The sequence below is a fragment of the Dermacentor silvarum genome, chromosome 9, assembly GCF_013339745.2.
Source record: "Dermacentor silvarum isolate Dsil-2018 chromosome 9, BIME_Dsil_1.4, whole genome shotgun sequence".
Taxonomy (NCBI): Eukaryota; Metazoa; Arthropoda; class Arachnida; order Ixodida; family Ixodidae; genus Dermacentor; species Dermacentor silvarum.
The window spans coordinates 94,405,827-94,428,072 of NC_051162.1; the positions used below are offsets into that span (position 1 = coordinate 94,405,827).

Here is a 22,246-nt window from a genome sequence, read left to right on the forward strand (position 1 = left end):
AAGGCGCAAACCAGCCCGGAACATCGGTGGCCGCAGCCCGGCACACCCAACTGTAAAGCTTGCAGTTAAATTTTTGTAGGGGAATACCTGTTCAATGAAAAATTTTGATTTTTTCGGAAAGAGTGCCTAATAGACGGCAATACATTTTGCATATCTCATAATTTTCGTAACATTTTTTTTCTTAGTAGATACCAAGTGTGTCTTTACAAACTTTGTTCAATTTTATCGCACAATCTTGATTTTAACAATTTTTTTATGACATACATCTCGTTAATAAACCTTTCAAGTATGAAAAGTGCGTTCATTTTTCTTTCTGTTTGTGTATTACATTAAATATTGAGTGCAGTAGTTCCTTCGGCAAAAAAACATCTGCCGTAACATACAAAAACAACTATTTTCCCCATGGTAGGGAAAGAGTTAAATCGCACGCCGCGTGATCAAGAGCAGCTGTCGAAATGGAGCAGCGTCATGTTCCGTATAAAGTCCAAGCGCGATAAGATCGCATCTTTCGAGTGAATGACAATTTTTCCTTTCAAGAGATCCAATCATACCCAGCGCATTGTATGCTCTGGGCAGGAGTGAAAGCGTGCAAGAGTGAGCCGAGAAGGATGGTGGCATGATGAGCTCAGCCTTCCCACGTGAGCAAGGGGAAAAGGGGGAGGGAGCAAGCTCGCAGTAACGCGATGAAATGCGTGCCAGAGGAGAGAGGCAGGCTGGCGCGAGTCTCCTTTTCTAGTGTGGCAGTGGCTGTGCATTGCTGTCAGTGCGGCTGAGTGCATACGCAGTCCGCACACCCTGCCTGGGAGGTAATCTGCCTGGGAGGTAATCTGCCTGGGAGGTAATCTGCCTGGGAGGTAATCTGCCTGGGAGGTAATCTGCCTGGGAGGTAATCTGCCTGGGAGGTAATCTGCCTGGGAGGTAATCTGCCTGGGAGGTAATCTGCCTGGGAGGTAATCTGCCTGGGAGGTAATCTGCCTGGGAGGTAATCTGCCTGGGAGGTAATCTGCCTGGGAGGTAATCTGCCTGGGAGGTAATCTGCCTGGGAGGTAATCTGCCTGGGAGGTAATCTGCCTGGGAGGTAATCTGCCCGGGAGGTAATCTGCCCGGGAGGTAATCTGCCCGGGAGGTAATCTGCCCGGGAGGTAATCTGCCCGGGAGGTAATCTGCCCGGGAGGTAATCTGCCCGGGAGGTAATCTGCCCGGGAGGTAATCTGCCCGGGAGGTAATCTGCCCGGGAGGTAATCTGCCCGGGGAGGTAATCTGCCCGGGAGGTAATCTGCCCGGGAGGTAATCTGCCCGGGAGGTAATCTGCCCGGGAGGTAATCTGCCCGGGAGGTAATCTGCCCGGGAGGTAATCTGCCTGGGAGGTAATCTGCCTGGGAGGTAATCTGCCTGGGAGGTAATCTGCCTGGGAGGTAATCTGCCGCATGTGCAAAAAGTGGACGTGCCGAGATAGCGTGGCATAAGTGCTCTCTTGAAGCCCATTTGGTACTGGAAGGTGCGTAAGCTATAGTTGTGGAGGAGTTACGTTGATGCGAGAGGCAGACGAAGCATTCACTCGCAGCTGCCGGCACTTTTCATGAAGGCGGTGTCGCACTGTGGGCGGCGCTATCCGCCTCGGGGGCGGAGGGGACGTGAAAGCATAGCTGTCCTTGCTTCACACTGCTGATATGAAGATATTGTCGACACGGCATGAAACCATGTCCTTCATTGCCGACTCTCAAATTCAACAAAACAAATTTTTTTCTCCTTCAAATTTACGTTTTCACGACTGCCCGATAAAATACTGAAAATTTTATGGCCCCTTCTGCGTAAGAAAAATCCGTCAGCAGCTGTGCTTATTTGCATAATGGTCGAATTTCAATATAACGACATGCTGATATAACAATGCCAATTTCCGATTTTACCGACTTTGTTATATTGAGGTTTAACAGCACTTTAAACGTGCCACATTGCTTCCCCGGCAACTGCGGTTCTTGTGGATGTCACCAGAAAACAAACATTCTGTTCTAATGTGTGTGCATTATATAGTTAGCGTAAACAAAATGTTGAGTGTTTGCAAGCCCCTCTTTCTAACTTTACAAATGTGCATACTACATATGCTGTAATCTGAGGTAGATCACGATTAAAGGCTAGACCTTTCTTGAACAGGAAACTGCTACTGTTAGTTTTTGAGGGGGGGGGGACCTTAGAAGCCAAAGAACGCTGTACAAGAACACCACTGACCTCTGCGTCGTTGGAAAGGTCGTTGACAGCGCCTATCCTCAGTTTATCCCGATCCGATCCTTCCTGGTCTGCCAAAGACTCCTGCAACATGCAACACACACATTTTGCAATTTGCAACAGCGCTAAAGTATATTCATCATTGGGTCACTTTTTTCTTCCTTCGCTAAAAGAAAGTTTTAACAGCGCTATTATTAGAGGCGTGCAAATATTCGAAACTCTCGAATAACGAATAGAATAGTGTCCTATTCGATTCGGTCTTCGAATCGAACAGTCAATATTCGTAAAAGTGAATATTGTTAAAATGCTTTTAGAATAGTCAATCCTCGATATAACGAAGTTGTACTTGCAGCGAAAAACTTCCGTTATATCGAGAATTTCGTTATATCGAGGTTTCGTTAATTCAATAGAACTACGACGGGGAAATAAAAATAGTTCGTTACATCGCAAATTTTGTTAACTCGAGGTTCATTATACTGAGGTTTGACTGTATTTCAAGACGCCAACTATACCAAGTTAAACATAAAACTGGAGCAGATTAACGCACAGTAAATTTTCACCCCAGCGAGCATAGTACAGAGAAATACATGAGAACTTGTCTAGTGGAGCACGCTACGTCACTTAGGCACCCGTATTTTACAGGCTTTACAGTGATCATTCGCACTCTCTCAAGAGTCCTGTGCATGCGAAGAAACAGCTTGTTTGCTCCTAATGCTGCATTTGTGCTTCTAATAACCAACATTTCAAAGCATGCTATCAGCCATCGCTTAGTCTCATCTCTACTGAGGATATAGTACAGGGAATATCATCAATTGGAACATGCTTAATTCAAAAAATTCCGGTCCATTTGAACCGAGGCTATGGTGCTGTCAGAATTGTGTACTTCAATGCACGAAGGCGGTCGGTAATTCGAATGCGTAAGCTATAGAATTTCGTAAAATAGTCACTGGAGGGAACTATGGCGCTAATGCCCACCGGAGCTGCAAATGGGGCGGGTTCAGCCAGCATTGGCGTGATGTTTAGCAGACAGACTTGTCCAAACTTGGTCCTTCTGGCTTTGAACGGCTTCACGACTTTGCAAACTGATCATGTTAAAGAAAGTGCTGCGTTATAAATAATTAAATAAACATTAATGAAATAGTCTGACGGCAGGATTCGAACACAGGACCGGAAGCACAGAAGCCCAACGTTGAAATCGTCAACGTCACGGACTGCATGCGTCGACAAACGGCATAGAACACCCTTAAGAATTTCTCCCCGGCAAGCCAGTGCAGCGAGACGCGTAGCGCATTTCGATTTACCACCTGGACAGGCGAAACTGCAGCAATTAGTAGATATTACACGTTTGCAGAGTCTTATTGCCCTCTGCATTTGAAAAAAAGTATAGATTGTGTAATTTTCAGGCCCTTTTGAGTTCAGGTTATCAAGATTCGACTCTTGAGATCAGTTGTTTGTATTGATGCTGCTAGGCCTAGAGAGGTGGCAGTGAGGAGGGAAAGTGTGTCAATTTACATCTAACAGATGGCACCACAGCATTTAGCACTGATCAATGCTCTGCAATGTCATGGAGCCATCTATTGGGTGGAAATTGACACACTTTCCCGCCTTGGTGCTATTTCTCTAGGCCTAGCAGCATCAAAACAAAACTTACCTCAACAATGTCTGATCATCACTTACACTTTGTCCTCAGCACCAGATGAGAGTAAGCGATGGCTGATTTGACCATTTATTTCTAGCACTCGCAGCAGACAGCAAGTAACACAGGCGAACTAGGATCGAAGCAGGCAGCCTGGGCATGTTGTTACGTAATCGCCGTAACTGGTGGAAGCCATTCTGGTAAACTCCGCACATATACAGTCGTGGTGGCCAGTATCGGTAATGATAACAGCAAGACAATAACGCCCCGCTAAATCTCTCTAATGTCTATCGATTCATAGGTGCAAATATGTACAAACTTGCAGATGTACCCATTGCTGAAGGGATTCATTGTCAGCTTTAGCATACTTTCTGTTCACACAGATTTTCATGTAACGAATGAGAACCTCATTCTGCTTGACTAATGCTAATGACAGTAATTTTAGGTGATTAAATTTTACCTGGCCTTGCATCTGACAGCCTGGGCCTCAAAGAGTTTGACAAAGTCAAGTTAGGCCAATACCTAAAAAAACTGGCTAATTTTGCATTATTCTGTGCAATTTTGCGATATGTGTGAATGAACAATCAAAAACAGACACACAGGTATTTGGCTGAGGTTGTTTTTTGGTATTCTATATATACAAAAAAGATTGAAGGCGATTCAACCTCTAGTTGATGTAGAAGAAAGAACGTCTTCCCAAGCGAGTCAGGGGTGCGAATGAGGCGGAGTCACTGTGCACAGCACTATGCGTCACACTTCGCGTGAAGGGAGTAGAAGAAACATCGAACTGCTTCAATATTTTGACTGCACGACCTTTGTGATTGGCCCAGATTTGTAGACGAAAGAGACCAGAAACAGACATACCCAATATTAAAAAGTGGAGTGCAACTCACGAAGGAAGACACTGTCTTCAAAACAAATTTCCAGCCATTTTTTGAAGAATTATTTGCATTCTACAGCCCATCATCATTATGTATGTAGGTAGCGCCTAGTGTCCCAAAAACCTTTCAGCAACCTACCTGGCCACCAATGTTGTCTCCTTCGAGGTATACGACGCCTGTCGACCTCCGCTTTGGCCGCCTTCGCCTTGAAATCGCCGACTGCGCATTGGTCTTGGTATCGTCCTTGTCCCCGTCACCCGCTGCATGCGAGAATAACAGTAGATTACAAACTTTTTTTCTGAGAACCAAAGCAGACCTAATGTTCCCTAACAGTGCACTGCAGTATTTATTTTTTTTTCTATGAATTCCGACTTGCCTTTTTTTTTTTCGCTATACAAAGGTCCAAATGCTCTAAATTTAAACCCTAGAAAAGAAATGCCAAAAAGCGTTACATTGTCCTAAAAATTTACGATAATACAGTTGACTTTCATTAATGACTTATTCCTTAGCGACATCAGTGAAATTTCGTTATATTGAAATCGTGTGCAAACACACTTCGCTATATTGAGGTTCTAAATACATGGTTTTCTATGGACAAGTTATAAAAAGTTGAATACTGTGTTATATCGAGAATTTCGTTGTATTGAGGTTTAAGTGTATATATAGGCGTAAGTGGGTGCCAGTAAATGCAAATGGAAGTGACTATGGACGTGAGTGGGTGCTGGTGAGCAAGTACCAATGAGTTAAAAAAAAATTACATTATGGGGTTTTACTAGGGATGGGTGAATAGTGAATTTGAGGTTCGAATTGAATTCGAAGCGAATAGTGATTTGGTCGAATAATTTTGAATCGAATAGTTCGAATAGTATATATTACAGTAAAACCTAGTTAATTTGAATTTAACGGGACCGAAAAAAAAATGTCCGAATTCACCGAATGCCGAATTATCAGGGTATCCAGAAAACAATAAGCAAATGCTTACTACGTCAGCACGATTTTATTAGTGTAATAGATGAGCAAATCGTTTTGCTATTTTGCACAAAAGCAGTGCGGAAGCTGCAATTCTCGTCATCTCGTGACTGATTGGCTCTCGCAGTGGCGATCGAGGCCTCGCGACTTCCTTCGCAGCATGGCCGCGGCGCACGCGATCATTTGCAACACGCGTTGCACTACCGCGCGCACATCGCGATTATTTTTTCGCCAGTAAGCTGACCGCCAAGAGATCGCACGTCCATCGCGATGTAGCCGGTGCTCTTCATCCTCGACAGCTTTGCACCGAGTCAAACCGAAACACCTGTTTGTCGCAACCCCGGCCGCTATCAACGCGATTATGTACGGGGACTTTGCGGTGCTTAAGGCACGCGGCCGACGCACGCGCCGAGTCAGAACGAAACTACCGTTTGCTGCAACAACTGCAGACGAAATCGCGGTCGCTATTTATGCAATCATGGATGGCCACTACGCAACTTTTTAGGCATGCGGCCGACGTGCGTATTGAGTCAGAACGAAACCACTTTTTGCCGCAACCGCCGCGGAAGAAACCGCGGCCGCTATCGATGCAATCATGGATGGCGACTATGAAATCCCGCGGCCAACGCGCTGTTATGCGCGGCAGTAAACACAATAAAGGCACAAATAGGCACGAAGCATTCCGTCGTTACTGTCCTTCTGTCATTTCCATACGATTTCCGCTGATGACTATGGCGATGCGGACTCCGCCGCTTAGTTTCGGTTGTACGCTAGCGCCGTTCCTGCTCTTTTGCGTCGCACATTTCCAGCTCTTTATTGCAAAAACGTATAGCTTTCGAGATTTATGGTTGACGTATGGCAGCCATGACGTGAAGCATAGGCTCCGAGAAGGGTATCGGCCGTCCGTGGCTTCTGGATGCCTATTCGGGAGCGCCGAATAATTCGAAAATATCGAATACCTGAATTCGAATCGAAGCAAATAACGAATATAGAATTACTCGATCGATTATTTGACAATACCAAATATTCACCCATCCCTAGGTTTTACGTGCCAGAACGATTTGATTATGAGGCATGCCATAGTGGGGGGCTCCAGAATAATTTGGACCACCTGGGGTTCGTGCACCTAAATCTAAGTATACTGTTTTTTTTTTCGCATAGTGAGTGCGCACTGAGTGAGTACGTAGCCTGCAAAAAATATTCGTGAGTGAGCGTGAACGACTATCCACCTATTCTGCCAGCCTACCCAAAGAAGTCCAACAGAACGCTCGCTTGATTCACACCGTTTCAACTTCACGCTGTGGTTGACAAAGTAGACGCACCTTCCCTGGTGGTGATTGCCGTGTCGTCCACGACGCCCCGCGGCCGAATGGGGACTGTGACTGTGTGGCTGACTTCGGGAGCAGGGGTAGCGGTCACTCCCCTCTGACTTCGCGCCCTGGGCATAACGAAGGTCACCACCGGTGTTGTTTCGGGACTGCTGGGGACCACTCGGACTGCGGGTGGTTCTTCCTCCTGGATGAAAAGACAAGGAAAAAGTCGGAAGAGTGTTCCTGGTCCTAAAAGGAAATTCAAGCAAGTTAGTCGGGCATAATAGATATATATGCCCGACTAGAGGATCCAATGAGCTCGATTTATTGTTAGTGAAAACCACATGAAGAAAACAGACGATTCTATGGCTTTCTTCATATGTATGCACTTTGATATGCTCTGACAATTAAATTCGAGTTGAAATTTGCACGTGCAAATGTCGATGCAGCCCCCCAAAGGGGGTTATAAACCCCAGTGAAACAGTTGTGGATGGCGCCAGCGAAGCACGCCTGCGTTACCTTGTCCCTGTTCCTCCAGGAATGCCGGCGCACAAGCTCTTCTGTCGTGGTGGTAGTGGTGGTGGTGGTAGTTGTGGTCGTCGTGGCAACGGGCGCCACGCCTATGACTGTTGGCGGGGGCGGCTTGTCCTCCTTCTTGTCCTCGAGTTCCTGCTGACGCTTCAGAAGCTGTTGCTCAGCCGATTTGACGTCCTCTAGCGTCACGCCCTGCAGGTGCAACGGAATGTAAACCACGCAAGTCTCTTCATTTGCGACAATGGGATGTGTGCGAATACTTTTTGACATTTCAAATGTGAATCGAATAGTATATACTCTTGTAAGGGCCGCACTTTTCTTTTTTTCAAGAGTCTTGGCTGGGTGCAGCCCTTGCACGAATCGGGCCGTTGATGACCCGCTAGAGGTTCATACTGTTTCCTGACTGTAGCAGAGGGTGAGAGAGGCGCAAATGACAAGTTATAAACGTTTTTATTATCACTGGGACGGAAAAGCGGCTAGCGTCATCTAGCAGCCACGGAACTTCGCCTTCCGGCAAGATGTTTTGAATTTTCTTCCAAAAAAATTTTGCCCTCTAAATTGGGGGTGCGGCCCTTACACGAGTATACAGTGGAATCTCGTTAATACGATCTTCACAGGTACTAGAAAATAAAACAGTATCATCCGAAAATCGTATTATCCGAACATAATCGCAATAGGGAAAAAATCATATATATATATATATATATAATATGTATAGTATATATAAAGTATTATTTTGAAAAATGTATTACGCAGAATTGTATCAACGAGATTTCATTGTATACGGTAGTCCCCATTCTTCTACTCGTGATTACTTTGACAATCTACTATTTGAGATTTTTGAGCATTAACTTACAGCCAAATTGGGCGGGTCGTTGGTGGCTATCAGTGCACACAGGGAAAGATTAACCCTATATAATGCACAATGCATCATTTCTGCTATGCCAAGTTTGATGCCTCGAAATTATGATGCAAGCACGCGAAACTTAACACATAGTCTAAAGTAGTGCTCTTGATACTCTGGTGAGCGTTTTCACTAATGAATAGTCCAGCAACCCAACTACAGTGGAACCTCGATGATACGAATCTCACGGGATCACGAAAAATATTCGTATTAGCCGAAATTCGTATCATCGAAACACAATTAGAACTAGCTAAATTAAAGAGTCAGAGGTGAACTCACTCAGGCACATGCACGTAAAAAGCATTTACAGTATAGATCACTTATAACGTAACCGTTTATAGTGAAGAACTGGCTACAATGCGGCCTTTTCCGACTCCCGTTTACCCTCCCATAGAACTCCGTGTATACGCATACCGCTTAAAGTGCAGCCGCGTGAGAGGAAATACCGGCTATAATGCGGCTTCCGCGGTAAAAATCTCGCCGACAAGGGCGGTAGCGAGCACGCTTCTCAACGAGGTGCGCCCAACCGATGGGAGAGGAGATCAACGAGGACGATGCAGAGGAGGAGCATGAGACGTGGAGCATGAGTCCAAGGGCGATAAAAATCGTCGCTGCGCACCGTATGTGCCAGTAAAAGCGCGCGGGGGATGCGTGCCTTCACGGAGAGCGAACGCACAGCGGAGAGAAAACGCGACTTCCGTGGCGCGAGAGGCCGTGGGGGTAAGGGAGGGAGGGGGGCGTGGCAACGCTGTGCTATATCACCAAATGCGTATCTTGCAACCGAGCGCAAGGGTAACTGGCGACGCAATCTCCCACGGGAAAGGAGCAAAGCGGGAAGGTAGCGCGGGGGGCTTTTACTCTGCCAACAAATGTGCTCTTCTACTTTGCGCCTGTGCCGGCTGTCGGTGTTGTCGCGCGCACCGTATTTTGAAAGCGATCTCCACACGGCTCTGACCTTTGTATGCGCCGTGCTTACGCCGCTCAGTTTCCGTTGAAGGGATAGACCGCACGAGCCTTCGCTTGCTGCGGCGGCCGCGCGTGGGGAAGAGCGGCCGCTGCAGCGAGCGAAGAGACAAAAGTAAAAGCACAAAAGCAACAAAAGCGCCGCCGCTTCAAACTCTTCGCGCCCAGTCCGTGCGTCCGCGCCTCCGCACCAAAAGAGAAAGGGAAAACTCGCGTGACTGCTCGCTGTTCTCTTACGCGGCCGTCGGTGGGGCGGCGTTTATTCGTATCAACCGACGCGGGTTGAAAATCGATTCGTAACAACCGTTCTCTAGCACGTTGCAACGTAATGAGGCTCGGCCGGAACCTCAGAAAAATTCGTATCATCCGGAAATTCGTATTAGCCGTGATCGTATCATCGAGATTCCACTGTACTAATAATATTTAATCTGATTAGGTTTTTATTCAAGTAACATTAAATTGTTCTGTTTGCGTGTGTGTGCAAATGTAATAGTGAGTTTGTGTAAGAACTTCAGGATGGCGTCTGCACCAGTTTTTTTTTAGCTAACCAAGTGCCGTCTCATGAAAAAACTGAAATTTTGCTTTTTCCATTGCAGAAGCACAACTGCTAGTATAGTTTAACTTAAGGGGAGACTGCTCTTTGGCCCGAAAATTGGGCCAAGAAATATTTTCCAATTTCTTTGCACTAGGTCGGTGTGGCGCACTTTTGCTTGATTGCACCCCTGCATCAACCTCGATCTAAAATTTAGCCTTTGCCATAATCAACACGGAAAGGTCGTGAAATGTTTGTCCTTGGTTTCTCAAAACAGCATTTCCAATAGTGTTGCAGTTTCGGAGTGACGATATCTCCGATTCTAATTATCCTATTGCAATAACTCGTTTTTGATACAAGGGTAAAAAGAAAGTGTAGTAGACTAAAATATGAACAATTATTACAGAAATTTTCAAAAAGACATAATTCGTCCTAGGCGTTTGACATGCTATAACTTTGGCCCAAATAAGTCTAGAACATTCATTTTTTCAGCACTTAAAATGCTGATCATTCATGATCATTTTGATATGCCAGCCTCTTTCACAGCAGCCTACATTTAGCTCACCTCCAAACTAGTTCACAAAAAACAACAAATTTCTTAATATAAAAAAAAAAACTACTTGATGCACAGAAAGAAATAGTTGCATATTTGAAATGGGCATGCAAAAATACATACAGTGGAATCTTGTTGATAGGATCTTAACGGGAACCGGAAAATAAAACATCTCAAAAAACGTATTATGCAGAATCGTAGCAATGAGATTCCACCGTATAAGATGCAATTAAGATCAAAATGTGCCCATAAATAAAGAAAAAAATCCTTTTAAATGGAGTGTCCCCCTTAATCATCCTCTTAGGGGCCATTTAAAGAAAACCAGGGCATTACAAGCAGGCCGTGTTATGCATAGAACAGGTAACTGCCTGTCACTTTATGTCTTACCTGCGTCGACCGTCTCGTTTCTCGGACTCGCTTTGCGTGGGCTTTCCTCTGCGTTTCAGATTCCTCGTCCCGTACCGGTAGCACAAAGGTTCTGCTCATCAGAAGAGAGACAATGGGGAAGGAGAGAGAGAGGGAGGGGGGGAGTAAAAATTATTCCTGCTAGTTGATAATTTAGGTTTAACACATATCTTGTATTTTCGGTATCAGTAAGAATACATGGCAACAAAACCGATACGGAATTTGGATTTTTCAGTGCGTCAGTGTGTTCGGAAATGCGAGCCTTAAGTTGCGTAAATACCGCTACAACTATTGCATGTGCAGTGAAATAGCTACTGCTGAAGGGAAACACATAACGAGAATTCAAACCAAGACAGCTCAAAATGTACCGTAATGGAAGCAAAAATAAACTTCAAACTTCAAAAGGGCTTGATGCGAAGCGTTAGCAGGGCTGCCGACCTTAAAAGATGAAAAATACTACTGTCGAAATCCAGGAATATACCACAGATCGGTGAAAAGTACTAACTGTTTTATTACTTACGGCCTCTGGTGATAAAAAATTTAAAGACTTATTTTCGAATGAATCTAGTTACCGCAGAAGCTGCAGACACCGAAGCCACAGGAACTGTGAAAGTAGTCGGAAATTGGTTTGCAAAATTTGTCCCACTGAACAGACCATACTGTACTAAAAAAATGCCCAGATTTCAGCTGTGAAATTTGCTGGATAAAATTTGACTGTCGGGTAAAAAAGAGGCATTCCATGAAGTAATCTGCGCTGTTTCATGACCATAGCAGTAATAGTTTAGGCCTATCAAATCATATGAGCTTCCAATAAAAATTACTCTGGAGCTGCTACAGCTCAGCTACCACAAGAATAATGAGTAGTGCATGGACTTGTCTAAGCTTTGTGCTTGTGGCTTTAGACGTTCTTATGACATTGTTTTTTATGCTTTATTTCTCTACATTTCCAATAAGTGATATCCCTTTAAACGCGCGAGGGCAATAAGTCTCCGGGCACACGAACAATCATTACAAGTTATTGCATCTGTAACCAAATATTTCGTTAAAAATGGTCTATTTGCCAAAGTTACAAGGTCGTTCGAAGCCAGAAGGACAAAATAATTCCGTGCTGGCTGAATTGCCATGTGTGCCGCTCTTACAGACACTAGTGCCCTAGATTGCTCCGCAGGATATTTTTCGCGGGAAACGTTATGCATCAAATTCCTCGCACCTTGACCCCTTGTACGAGACACAAAGATTGCATCACAGCACAGACCAACCTTTTCGGGGTGTTGTCGGTGGGCGGTGTGGATGGCGCGGAGGTCGTGACCTCCGTTACCCCGCTGTCGGCGCTGACCCGGAGTGGTTTTCGAAGCGTGACAATTTCTGCAGGCGGTGAAGGCTCTTTCTTCTGCAAGGCACGTAACAGACATATCCGCGATGACGCAAATCCAGACAATACTGTAAGCTTTCTGCAGGGCGAAAGCACGAGATGTGGCTGCTTGTAAGTTTTCCTTTCACATCCGAGTGTAGTGAATGGGGCGGGAGTCAAATACAGAGGGCTGATAGCGACAAGAATGACCATTTCTCAACTACGGCAGAACCGTGTCGATACGATCCCGTTATATTTGATTTCCCGGCGGCAACGTTCACAATCGAGAACACAAAAAACAAAAAACAAAACAATACAGTTAAGTTTCTTTACCGGTTCATACGTTACCAGAACACACGATCTTTCAGCACCAGCGAGATGCACACAATTGAGAACAGTAGCCGGCCACCGTAGCAGCCACCCTTTCCCATTCCGGTACTCGCAAATCTCCTCACAGGTCGTCGCACGCCACATTCACAGCTATCACCACACACCCTACTGCAATAATCATAATCATCTTCACCTATCTGGTTCAAAGCACGTGAGGCGTACTAGTTCCATTGGAAGCATACAGCACGCTTTTAGTAGGCGATAACCCAAACGCGCCGCCATTCCCTGCAGTAGGCGGTGCGAAATGAGCGCCATGTTTCGCTCCGGCTCCATCGTAAGCATCATATTCCGGCGTCGCCCCACCTGCTTGATTTCGTTTCGGTTTAACGTCGTTGTCTTGGAACACTACGCAACAGGAAAACGACAAGGTGTGTCTCAAGCTGCTCGGGCCCTACCAGCATGGCGCGGTGCGGCAGCATCTCGTGCTGCAATGATTCGCGCAAATCTTTGCGTTGAACTACAGTTTAGTCTGTCAACGTTTTTAGTGGCTTCGGACCTTACGTTTTTCCGGTCAGTACATTTCTTCTCATGTTTTTCTTCCAAAACCTATGAATGAGCTTCTAATGTATAACTTGTTTCATCACGTTACAACACCAACTTGTACAGCTGTCCTCACTTTTGCCATACTCCATTTCATACGTAGCAAGCAAATGCGAAGAAGGCTAGAGAGACTACTACCCTCTCGACTCACACTCACAAACCAAAAGATAATGCATCACACATGAAAGATATAGGTGTGCGTCACGTAATGTTATGAACATCAGGTCCCATATGTTGATGTCGCAAAATATGACGTAAGTGGTACGTGGAAGCTGTTGCAGATCTGGATCTATTTACCACTGAACGAGCAGAGCGACACGTTCTTGTGACCAGAGGCCGCAGTGTACCACTCGAGCTCATGACCAAGGATGCAGCATGCTGTGGTACTTTGAAGCGTATAAACTTACATCTACATGTTGTTTGAATGTTTTCATTCATGTTTTTAATTTTGTTCATTTTCTTTATACTCCTGCTATCCCCTTCTCCACTTAGGCTAATGAGCCATCCTGTCAATAAATGGTCCATTCATTCCCTTCCTAGGGTCCAACTTGCTGAGGAAAATGTCTCATTTCAAAGAGAGCAGACACTTTAAGGTAAAAAAAAAAAAAAAGCTGCTTCATCAATGCCCTCAGTACGGAATAAACTTTTGGTTGCGAAGGGCGGTTAGTCAATTTAGAAGCACAAGTATACATCAGAATGTTTTACCACTCTTTTAGGGGTGTGCGAATATTGTTTTTTTTTTAGACCGAATCGAATACGAATCGAATAGTGCCATAAGCGGATCGAATCGAATATTGAATATTTTTCGAATAATCAACAGCCGATATTCCGATTAATATAAAACGATGTTCACCTCCCAGTATTCCTAAAGTTAGCAACTTCCTGTCATTACAAAGTATGTTATGAAGCATTGTTTACTAAAAGCATAAACGGAGCATTAGGAGCAAACAAGTAGTTTCTTTACATGTCACAGGGCTCTTCAGAATGCGAATGATCAATGTACAGTCTCTAAAGTATGGCTACTTAAGTGACATAGCCTGCGGCATTGCGCAAGTTGTCATGTTTTGTTTCTATAATGTGCCTGCAGTGGTGAAAATTTACTGTACTTGTGCTTTTTTGGGCACATGCTTCTTTGGGCACAATTGATGTTCTGAAATATTCAAAATGTATTCGAAGAATACTTGCATTTACGAATAATGACTATTCGATTCGTTCTTACTATAGATTCATTATTCGAACGTTTCAATCACTACTAAAACAACTAGTGCTATCACACCAGCCAAACACCAGCTGTGTATGTGTGTGCACAAATGCAGTGTATAATAACAGTTATAAAAAGCCAAACATACAAAAACGCGGACAACAATTACGTATACACAAAACTTTATAGCAACCAAACTATTGGATGCTGGAGAAAACAATGAGTTAAAGAACAAAGAAAGCCCTTTCTCTTTTTTTCTTTTTTCATTCCTGCAACTTTTTGCCAAGAGTGTTTCAATAGTACACGCACTACTCATACATAGCCAGCTTAGCCGAAGTGAAATTTTGGTGCAGCTGGCGTTGAACTCAGTTTAGCAAAACCAGTGGAGAAGGCACTGCCACTAAATGGAAGCAAAAAAAAAAAAAATAGCGCTAGCCTTGTCGTCGATGGTGATGGTTGCCACGGTGACGGGCGGTGATTCGACGGTCCTCGGGGCCAGCCCGGGGTGGGTGACCGTCACCTCCGCAGAGACCGGCTCCGCGTTGTCGGGACTCGGTCGCCGCAGCCGCCTCAGCGCCAGCGTCACCTCCTCCTCCTTTTCCGGCTGCGACTTCGGCTTGTTGTCCGCAGAGGTGTCGGTGCCCAGGTACGCATTGCTCACGGCTCGGTTCACCTCGTTCTTTCGTGCCACCTGCCGCTCCTCAGGTGAGCTTGGGTGCAACCGGATCTCCCGCTCCTCTGACTTGCGCTCAGCTGCGCAAGATATAAGTCCGCACGAATTCATTTTAATCCCCCAAAGCACAAAGTACAATTTTTGATACGCTGATTTCGATACGCCGAGTTTGGTACCTCAAAATGATGAGTAAATGCAGGAAAGTTTAGTTCAAAGCTTATACGTAGTAGTGTTTTCTACGTGCCGGAGTGGAGTTCCCAGTTGTGAATAGTCCAGAAAACCAATTACTCATCAATTACCGCGAAACTCCGTTGATAGGCTCCTCGCAGTTGTGTTTTTTGCCGGCTGCTACGTCACGTTTTCGTGGTTCCGACCTAAAGCTCATTGACTCCTACATATTATGTTCCCATTTGATATGTCGCCATCGTGCAATATTCCCGCATCTTGAACTGTGTTTAAGCACGGCGGTCACACAAACTTAGCGGTGCAGAAGCAAATTAGCTCTCGCACGTTGCTAAGAAGACGATAAGTGTGCCATCGCGCAGTGGTAGGAATGGCCAAGAGCATTTTTGGAGCAGATTTTGTAGCAGTCAACAATTATGATTCCAAATGGTTATTGGTCGGACACTGTAGCGGCGCACATCATTGAGTATTCTTGAGAAAGCTAATCCACGGACACGACCACTCATCAACAAACTATAACCATCCCGCGGCGACACTGAGTCAACCGGCACGCTCGAAAAAGAAAACACCACGTGTACCCAGCAGTAAGGCAAGCCCACACGAAGGCACAAAAAGAAACGTGGTAAGGGAGTCGCACAGTATGCAGGATTACGATTCGAGCAATCTTATTTTAGGCTCCATGATGTCTCGCAAGTGAAATGGCTGAGCTACAAATCTGCTGCATTAGGAGCAGCACACACACAGATTAACGTGTCACAGCAAAGCAGCTAATAACATGCAAGGGGGGCACGTTTCAGTTTGCCGAGTGCACCGTGATACAGCTGCCATGCTGAACGCGCGAAGTGCGCGCCATCGGTTGAGGAACACCTCTACTACCAAGGCCATCCCGCCGGTATGAAGTATGAATGTGGGACACGCCAACAACGCATAATGGGCCGAGCGCGCTCTACAAGGCCCGACGGAACTTGATCCTCAACTATGCACAACCCACAAATATGGCACATAGATATGGCACATAGAGCAAATATGCGCGAGTGTGCACTAGATTGAATTAGATAGGTGACACTTTAGGTTATTTAGGTTTACAAATGACAGGAAATGCGATGGCACTCTTTGCATAAGGTGGTAGTGACCGCCCCCTGACGTTCACAAATCCTCTTTGCCTTAGCCTCCAAGGCTGCACAGCGTGGCTTGTCCTGGAGCAGCTTAATAGCAGTTTCTCTCATTTGCAGCACAAATGTGTAGCAGCTTTAACGAAATGTAGCAGACTGGAGCAATTGTAGCAGCATTCCCACCACTGAATAAGGGGGAAACCGGCAAGGCTTCATTCTTGACCTTTTAAGTGCTGGCAAAAAATAAAAATTCATACAGAAAAATGACATTCCTTTTTGCACTTATGGATAGCAATACTTTTGCAGCTTCGAAATACCCGTGACATGGGAGTAGTCAATTCACAACTTGTGCCTGAAAGTACAGAAATTTCGGTGCTGGCGGAATGTTCTGTCCATCTAAGGTTGTGCATCGCCATACTGTATCAGAGCTATCGTCGTAGTCGGCTACATCAGAGTCACTGGAAGTGTCTACAGTGCAGAAAACACTTCCATCACTGCCAATGTTTTCATACAGAAGCAAACCATCGGAGCTTGACGAATCAATCAAATGAAAGCCGTGCTTTCACCACAAGCACCGCAATACGCGATTGGCAGCCGCCATTTTTAGAATCTCTACTGGACGAACCTGACTATCTAGACGGAGTCCGTAGGCCCCCTAGCGGCCAAACAGGGAACTCGCCAGAACGTCAAAATGGATTGGACCAACAGCAAGGAGGCAGTCTTCACCGACGCAGCCGGTTATCGAGACAGGAAGAGTTTTGTGGCGGCAGTTACTAGCCACCGAGGCAACCACCTCACGAGCGTTACCGTGAACACGGCATATGCTGAAGCGGCAGAGGAAGCGGCTATAGCACTGGCCCTCACACAAACCAAGGCTACATACGTGATCTGCGATTCGCAAACGGCAATTCACAATTTCGCAAATGGGCACATATTGCAAGAGCCATATCACATACTCCAGCGACATCCCATACACCAGGGAGAGGCCGACGTCGATAACCGAAGGCACTTGCTATAGATCCCGGCACACACTGGACTGAGCACCCCCAACGAAGCGGCTCACCGCGTTGCTCGAGGCCTGACTCACCGAGCATCATCGGAGGAAGAGCCCCCGTGGGGTACAGCAAACGTCTGGGCGTGGGAGGATCGTTTGACCAGGTTCCACGACATAACGACACACTACCAGTTACAGAGACACGTATACCCATTCCCTCACGCTAAGTTAGACAGGGAGCAAGCAGTACGCTACAGGCAATTACAAACTGATTCTTACATAAACCCCAGACTCATGCACGCCATGTATCCAGACATGTGCACTACAAATAGATGGACATCGTGTGGCGAGGTTGCCACACTTAATCACATGTTATGGGAATGTTAGGACATAAACAATTCGGGCAGTGCCGACCCCTCCAGTCTCTTCCACCGCCAGCCTCCGCTCGGGCTGGAAGACTGCACTGCTCCGCTTGAACCTGACAGTACAACTCTGGGCCGTCCAGCGAGCCGAGGAAGCCGCTTCGAGACAAGGTCTCGGAACCGTGTCCGCGGCGGGTGCCCACACCCACTAAAAAGATTGCCGGACTCTAATCTGATTGATTTGATAATAAAGCTTACGTTCTTCTTTAACCGACTAAGACTCACCCAAGGCACTTAAAGGGTTAAAAGAAACTCATTGCTATGCAACATGACACATGTGGCAATTATGTTAAAGCACTAGTTGGCATTGGCATGCAAGAGGTCCGCATGCGTCTGTGGGCTAATGAGTAGAACATCGAGACTCTGTGGTTCGATCCCACAATCGGACACAAATTTCTTTTTAAATTGAGGAGGCCCGAAATGATGCAAGACAGGAACCTACTTGCCTACCTACATCAAAGTGTGCCTGGTATTTGGCAAAGAATAATTCACATTAAAAAAAGCTGAAAAAATCACGGGACTGACCCTCTTCGTCGACCTTGGCGAGCAGGAGTTGCGACTCGATGGCATTGCGCTCAGACGAGGTGTCCTTCACCACGACGCTGTTCTTGTCGGCCAAGCTCATGCGTGTGACGGACGTTCGGCGCTTGAGGGGCGGTGGCCGCTGAGCTTTACGCTCCAGAATCTCCTGGATTTCAGGACGCTCCTTTTGCATCTGCGAGCGGCAATAGACAATAGTAGAGGATCAAACCAGACAGAACTGTCTTTTTTTATTTGGACAGTTGCCTTGAGTCATAATATGAGATAAGTGCATAATGATGATGCTACGCTAGCAAGCTTAGCAAAAGCAAACCTGTGTTACAACGGTCGTTGCGACAAGGAAATGGAGTTTATTACGAAATAAGCGGTACTTCATTAAGAAGCTTATAATGCACTGATTGCGCTGAAATTGGAGTATGTGTCAATGGTGTGAGACCCTTTTGCTACAAGAGACATCTGCTCAGAAATGGTACACAGGAAGGCGGTACATATATATTTAACAAATACAACAATCTAACCCCTTCTTCAACTAAATGAATGAGAGCAAATAACATACCTACACTAGTGTTATGCAGAAAAAATTCGACTGTGTGCAATTCTTCCAATGTATTATTGCGATAGCAATTATATGGACACTCCAAAGCGGATTTCTGCCGTCAACGTCACCGTCGTCGTCGCCGTCGCCGTGAGGTTCCGTATGACGTCAACGGCAATGAAATCGTCGCCGCGCCCCGGACGCTGTATGTGCGAGTGAAAAGGCGCGAGGGACGCGTTGCTTTCACGGGGAGCGAACGCAAGTCGGCGAGCAAACACGCGTTCGGCGCCGTGTTCCCAGAAGGGCTGCAGAATTAAGCATCTCTTTCCTCCTTTACAATCACCATATATAGAGAGCAAACGCGGCTTCTTCCGTCGGGCGAAAGACCGGGGGGGGGGGGGGGGGGGGGACAGGAGGGAGGGGAGGCGACATTTAGCTGCGGCACCAAATGCGTATTTAAATAAAAATTTTGTGAGGCGAGAAGGTGGGTACGATTTCTGACGCTTCTCGACGAGTATCCCATTCTGATCACGTCGAAAACCTGCGCGCCGCCCCCAGAGGCACCGGCAACAGTCACAAACGCCGCGCGCGTTCGGTGTGAACGCGGGCAAAACGCTGCCGGCATCGACAGTTCTGCGCGTTCCTGGTGCTGCTGCATGTGCAAGTTTATACAGCTGATAAAACTATCCTTACTCTGTATAGCTCTCTTCTAATTTGCTATCGCAATTGATGCTTCGCCTTTCGGGTGAAACCGCGACTTTTTCTGCCTGGATCAAAGAGTACTATAAGCACACCCTCAGCTAAAAAAAAATCTGACATCAAGTACAACATGTCACAATCACGAGCACTCACTGCAGCCAATTTTCGCCAACACATAGGCATACGAATAGCCTTTTCCTGCGTACAGTCTCAGACTGGAACTCTCTTCCCAAGCATGCAATTGAAGCGGCTAACTCTGATGAAGCCGTTGGTTTATCTTTTTAACATATATAATCTTATTTTGCAGCACAAGTCACTGCTGTACAGAGTTTTGCCGGCTATTTCTGTGTTTTATTTTTTTTTTTAATGTGTGCATGTTGTGTGTATTACAAGTATGCCTGAATTGTTGTTCTGCTCTTGCTTGAGCCACTGGCTTGCAGTATTGCAAAATAGTATATAAAACAAAATAAGTGGGGAGGCCATAACAGAACTATAGTAGCAAGCATAAAGCACTGAAACAGTGCAGGAGCTTGCACAATGCGCATTGAAATAAAGCCACATTCAATACAGAGCGTATTTTTGCAGATACCTGTGAGCAACTGCCTCATCTGTCAGTTATCGTAGCATCACAGTCAGCTACTAGGAATATACCACCAAGTCAAGGGGCCGGCCTTCACAACTATATTTAGCGCTTCAGATTGAAATAAAAGAAAGCAAAGTCTATGCTGCACCAAGCAGTCTCATGAAGATTTCTTGCTTTTTATTTTGTACAAATCAGAGTTGGGCCACCCCTCCATTTCGAATAGTCCGGTCTAAAACACAAGCTATGCAGTTGGAACTACCAAAAAAATAAAAAAGCTTTGAGAGCCGATATATATTTAACATAAAACAATGACTACACGAGGGTTAACTGCACAATCTTTGAATGCGAAGCTAAAATAATGACAAGTAGCAAAGTAACGTACGCTGTCCTGCTTCTTGCGAAGCTCCTCTAGCACAGGCAGCACTTCAGGGTCGGCCAGGTCGAAGCACGTCTGGCCCACGCAGTTGGGTAGGGCCATATTGGCCAGGTTCTCGCAGAGCAGACGACAGGCCGCCTTCTGCCCCCAGTGTGCAGCAGCGTGCAGGGGCGTCCAGCCGTCCACGTCCTGAGCGTTCAGGTCCACGCCGGCCTGGATCAGCACACTGCGAGGAGGACCAAAAAAATAAATAAATTCAAGAAGGTAAAATGAAAATTGAGTGCCCAGTAAGGCACAGGAAAGAGAGACACAGCAGGGACCCTTGACTCTCTTGTGTCCACCAACATTCAATCATCCATCCTGCAAGATGCTCCCGACGCTCAACTTTGCCAGCCCCAACACTCGGGCAATGGTGGGAGCTGGTGCTATAGTTAAGCAGCTGTGACAAGAGATGCTGCTAGTGTTCCGACACTGGCGCCACCTGATGGCGTGAAAAGCTCAGGTATGAGAAGTTACCACGTCCTCTTTGGCTTCGTGATGTCGATGGGTGCAGACTGGCCGTGCACGTTTCGGTCGGTGTACTTTGCAGGACTATCCTACGGGAGGCTTCCCATTCGTGGCAATTAGTGCAAGGAAAACACTGCACAAGGGAAGGAAGGGCACAACACTAGCGACGCAAAACTATCGCTGAATTGATTACCGATAGTATTGATAGTTGTCTGAATCTGTCAATGGTGCACAAAAGAATACCGATAGTACTATCGGTAGTTTTTGCTGCAGTAGTGTAGTACTTTCATATTACTGTAGTAGTACTACAGTTAAACCCGACTATATCGAACCCATTTACATCGAATTATCTTTTATATCGAAGAATTTCTGACACCACAAGGCTACTATGTGAATACATAGCAAAAAAATAGTTACATTGAACAAACATAGCAGCCACTGCTCATATGTAAAACATAAAACAGTGTGAAACTGTCCAGGAAGTTGCCCTTCCCGCGTGTGGCACCGGGCAAGCTGCCAATGCCCCCACAGAAAAAGTGGTTTAACCCGGCTGCGCCTGCGTGCCTCTACCCACAACTGCGCCGCGGGCGGGTAACCCGTACAAAGCATTATCCTGGCTTGCTCTGCAAAGTTCACTCACACAGCCAATCAGTATTTTGTCTTATCTGAGGCTTGTGGACATTCGCGCCATCATTTCGTTGTGTTGATTTCCCATATGTTGCCTTTGCCCTTGCGTGATGCTAGCGTGAAGTGGCAGAATCTGCCGTTCACCGCGAGGTTGAAAATGATCGAGTCGAGCGTGGAGAGAAACCAACTCTGAGATCGCCGCAGTATCTGTGGCGACATGAAGAAGGAAACAATCTAAAACAGCTTCCATCGTGCCGGTTTCCGCAGTGCCAATGACGACAGTCATAAATGTTTCAACAAGTGCAACATAGCATTCGTTGGTTTCCACGAAGTTAGGAGCGAGTTATCGGCATTTCCAAAAGACACTGACGGGTCCACGATCAACAGGCTTTGTGTCTGCGGAAGAAGACTCCGAACGAGGACTTCATCGCTGATGTTGTGAATCGGGACATGAAGGAAGAGAACAGAGAAGACAATTCGGGTCCTGCGCCAATGTGATGCATTCACTCGCTCACTACCGGCGCAAACGTGGAAGGCTGCGGCCTCAGCCAAGTCTAACGTGTAAAAATGTGTGCTCTTCCAGGCAACAAAAATATTTAAGCA

The 22,246-nt window shown here is 46.1% G+C and overlaps 1 protein-coding gene across 6 annotated transcripts in view; it reads right to left on the minus strand.

Annotated features, from left to right (window-relative positions):
- The window catches only part of LOC119463364 (protein phosphatase 1 regulatory subunit 12A-like), a 107,762-nt gene that overhangs the window by 53,398 nt on the left and 32,118 nt on the right, over positions 1 to 22,246 (minus strand). For all 6 annotated transcript variants that reach the window (XM_049656310.1, XM_049656309.1, XM_037724182.2 and 3 more), the window contains exons 5-13: positions 20,516 to 20,735; positions 18,302 to 18,491; positions 14,829 to 15,145; positions 12,170 to 12,300; positions 10,893 to 10,983; positions 7,539 to 7,745; positions 7,032 to 7,224; positions 4,879 to 5,000; positions 2,227 to 2,307 (exon numbers count right to left, since the gene is read on the minus strand). In XM_049656310.1, the coding sequence (XP_049512267.1) occupies positions 2,227 to 2,307; positions 4,879 to 5,000; positions 7,032 to 7,224; positions 7,539 to 7,745; positions 10,893 to 10,983; positions 12,170 to 12,300; positions 14,829 to 15,145; positions 18,302 to 18,491; positions 20,516 to 20,735 (1,552 nt within the window). The remainder of the gene's footprint in view (positions 1 to 2,226; positions 2,308 to 4,878; positions 5,001 to 7,031; positions 7,225 to 7,538; positions 7,746 to 10,892; positions 10,984 to 12,169; positions 12,301 to 14,828; positions 15,146 to 18,301; positions 18,492 to 20,515; positions 20,736 to 22,246) is intronic.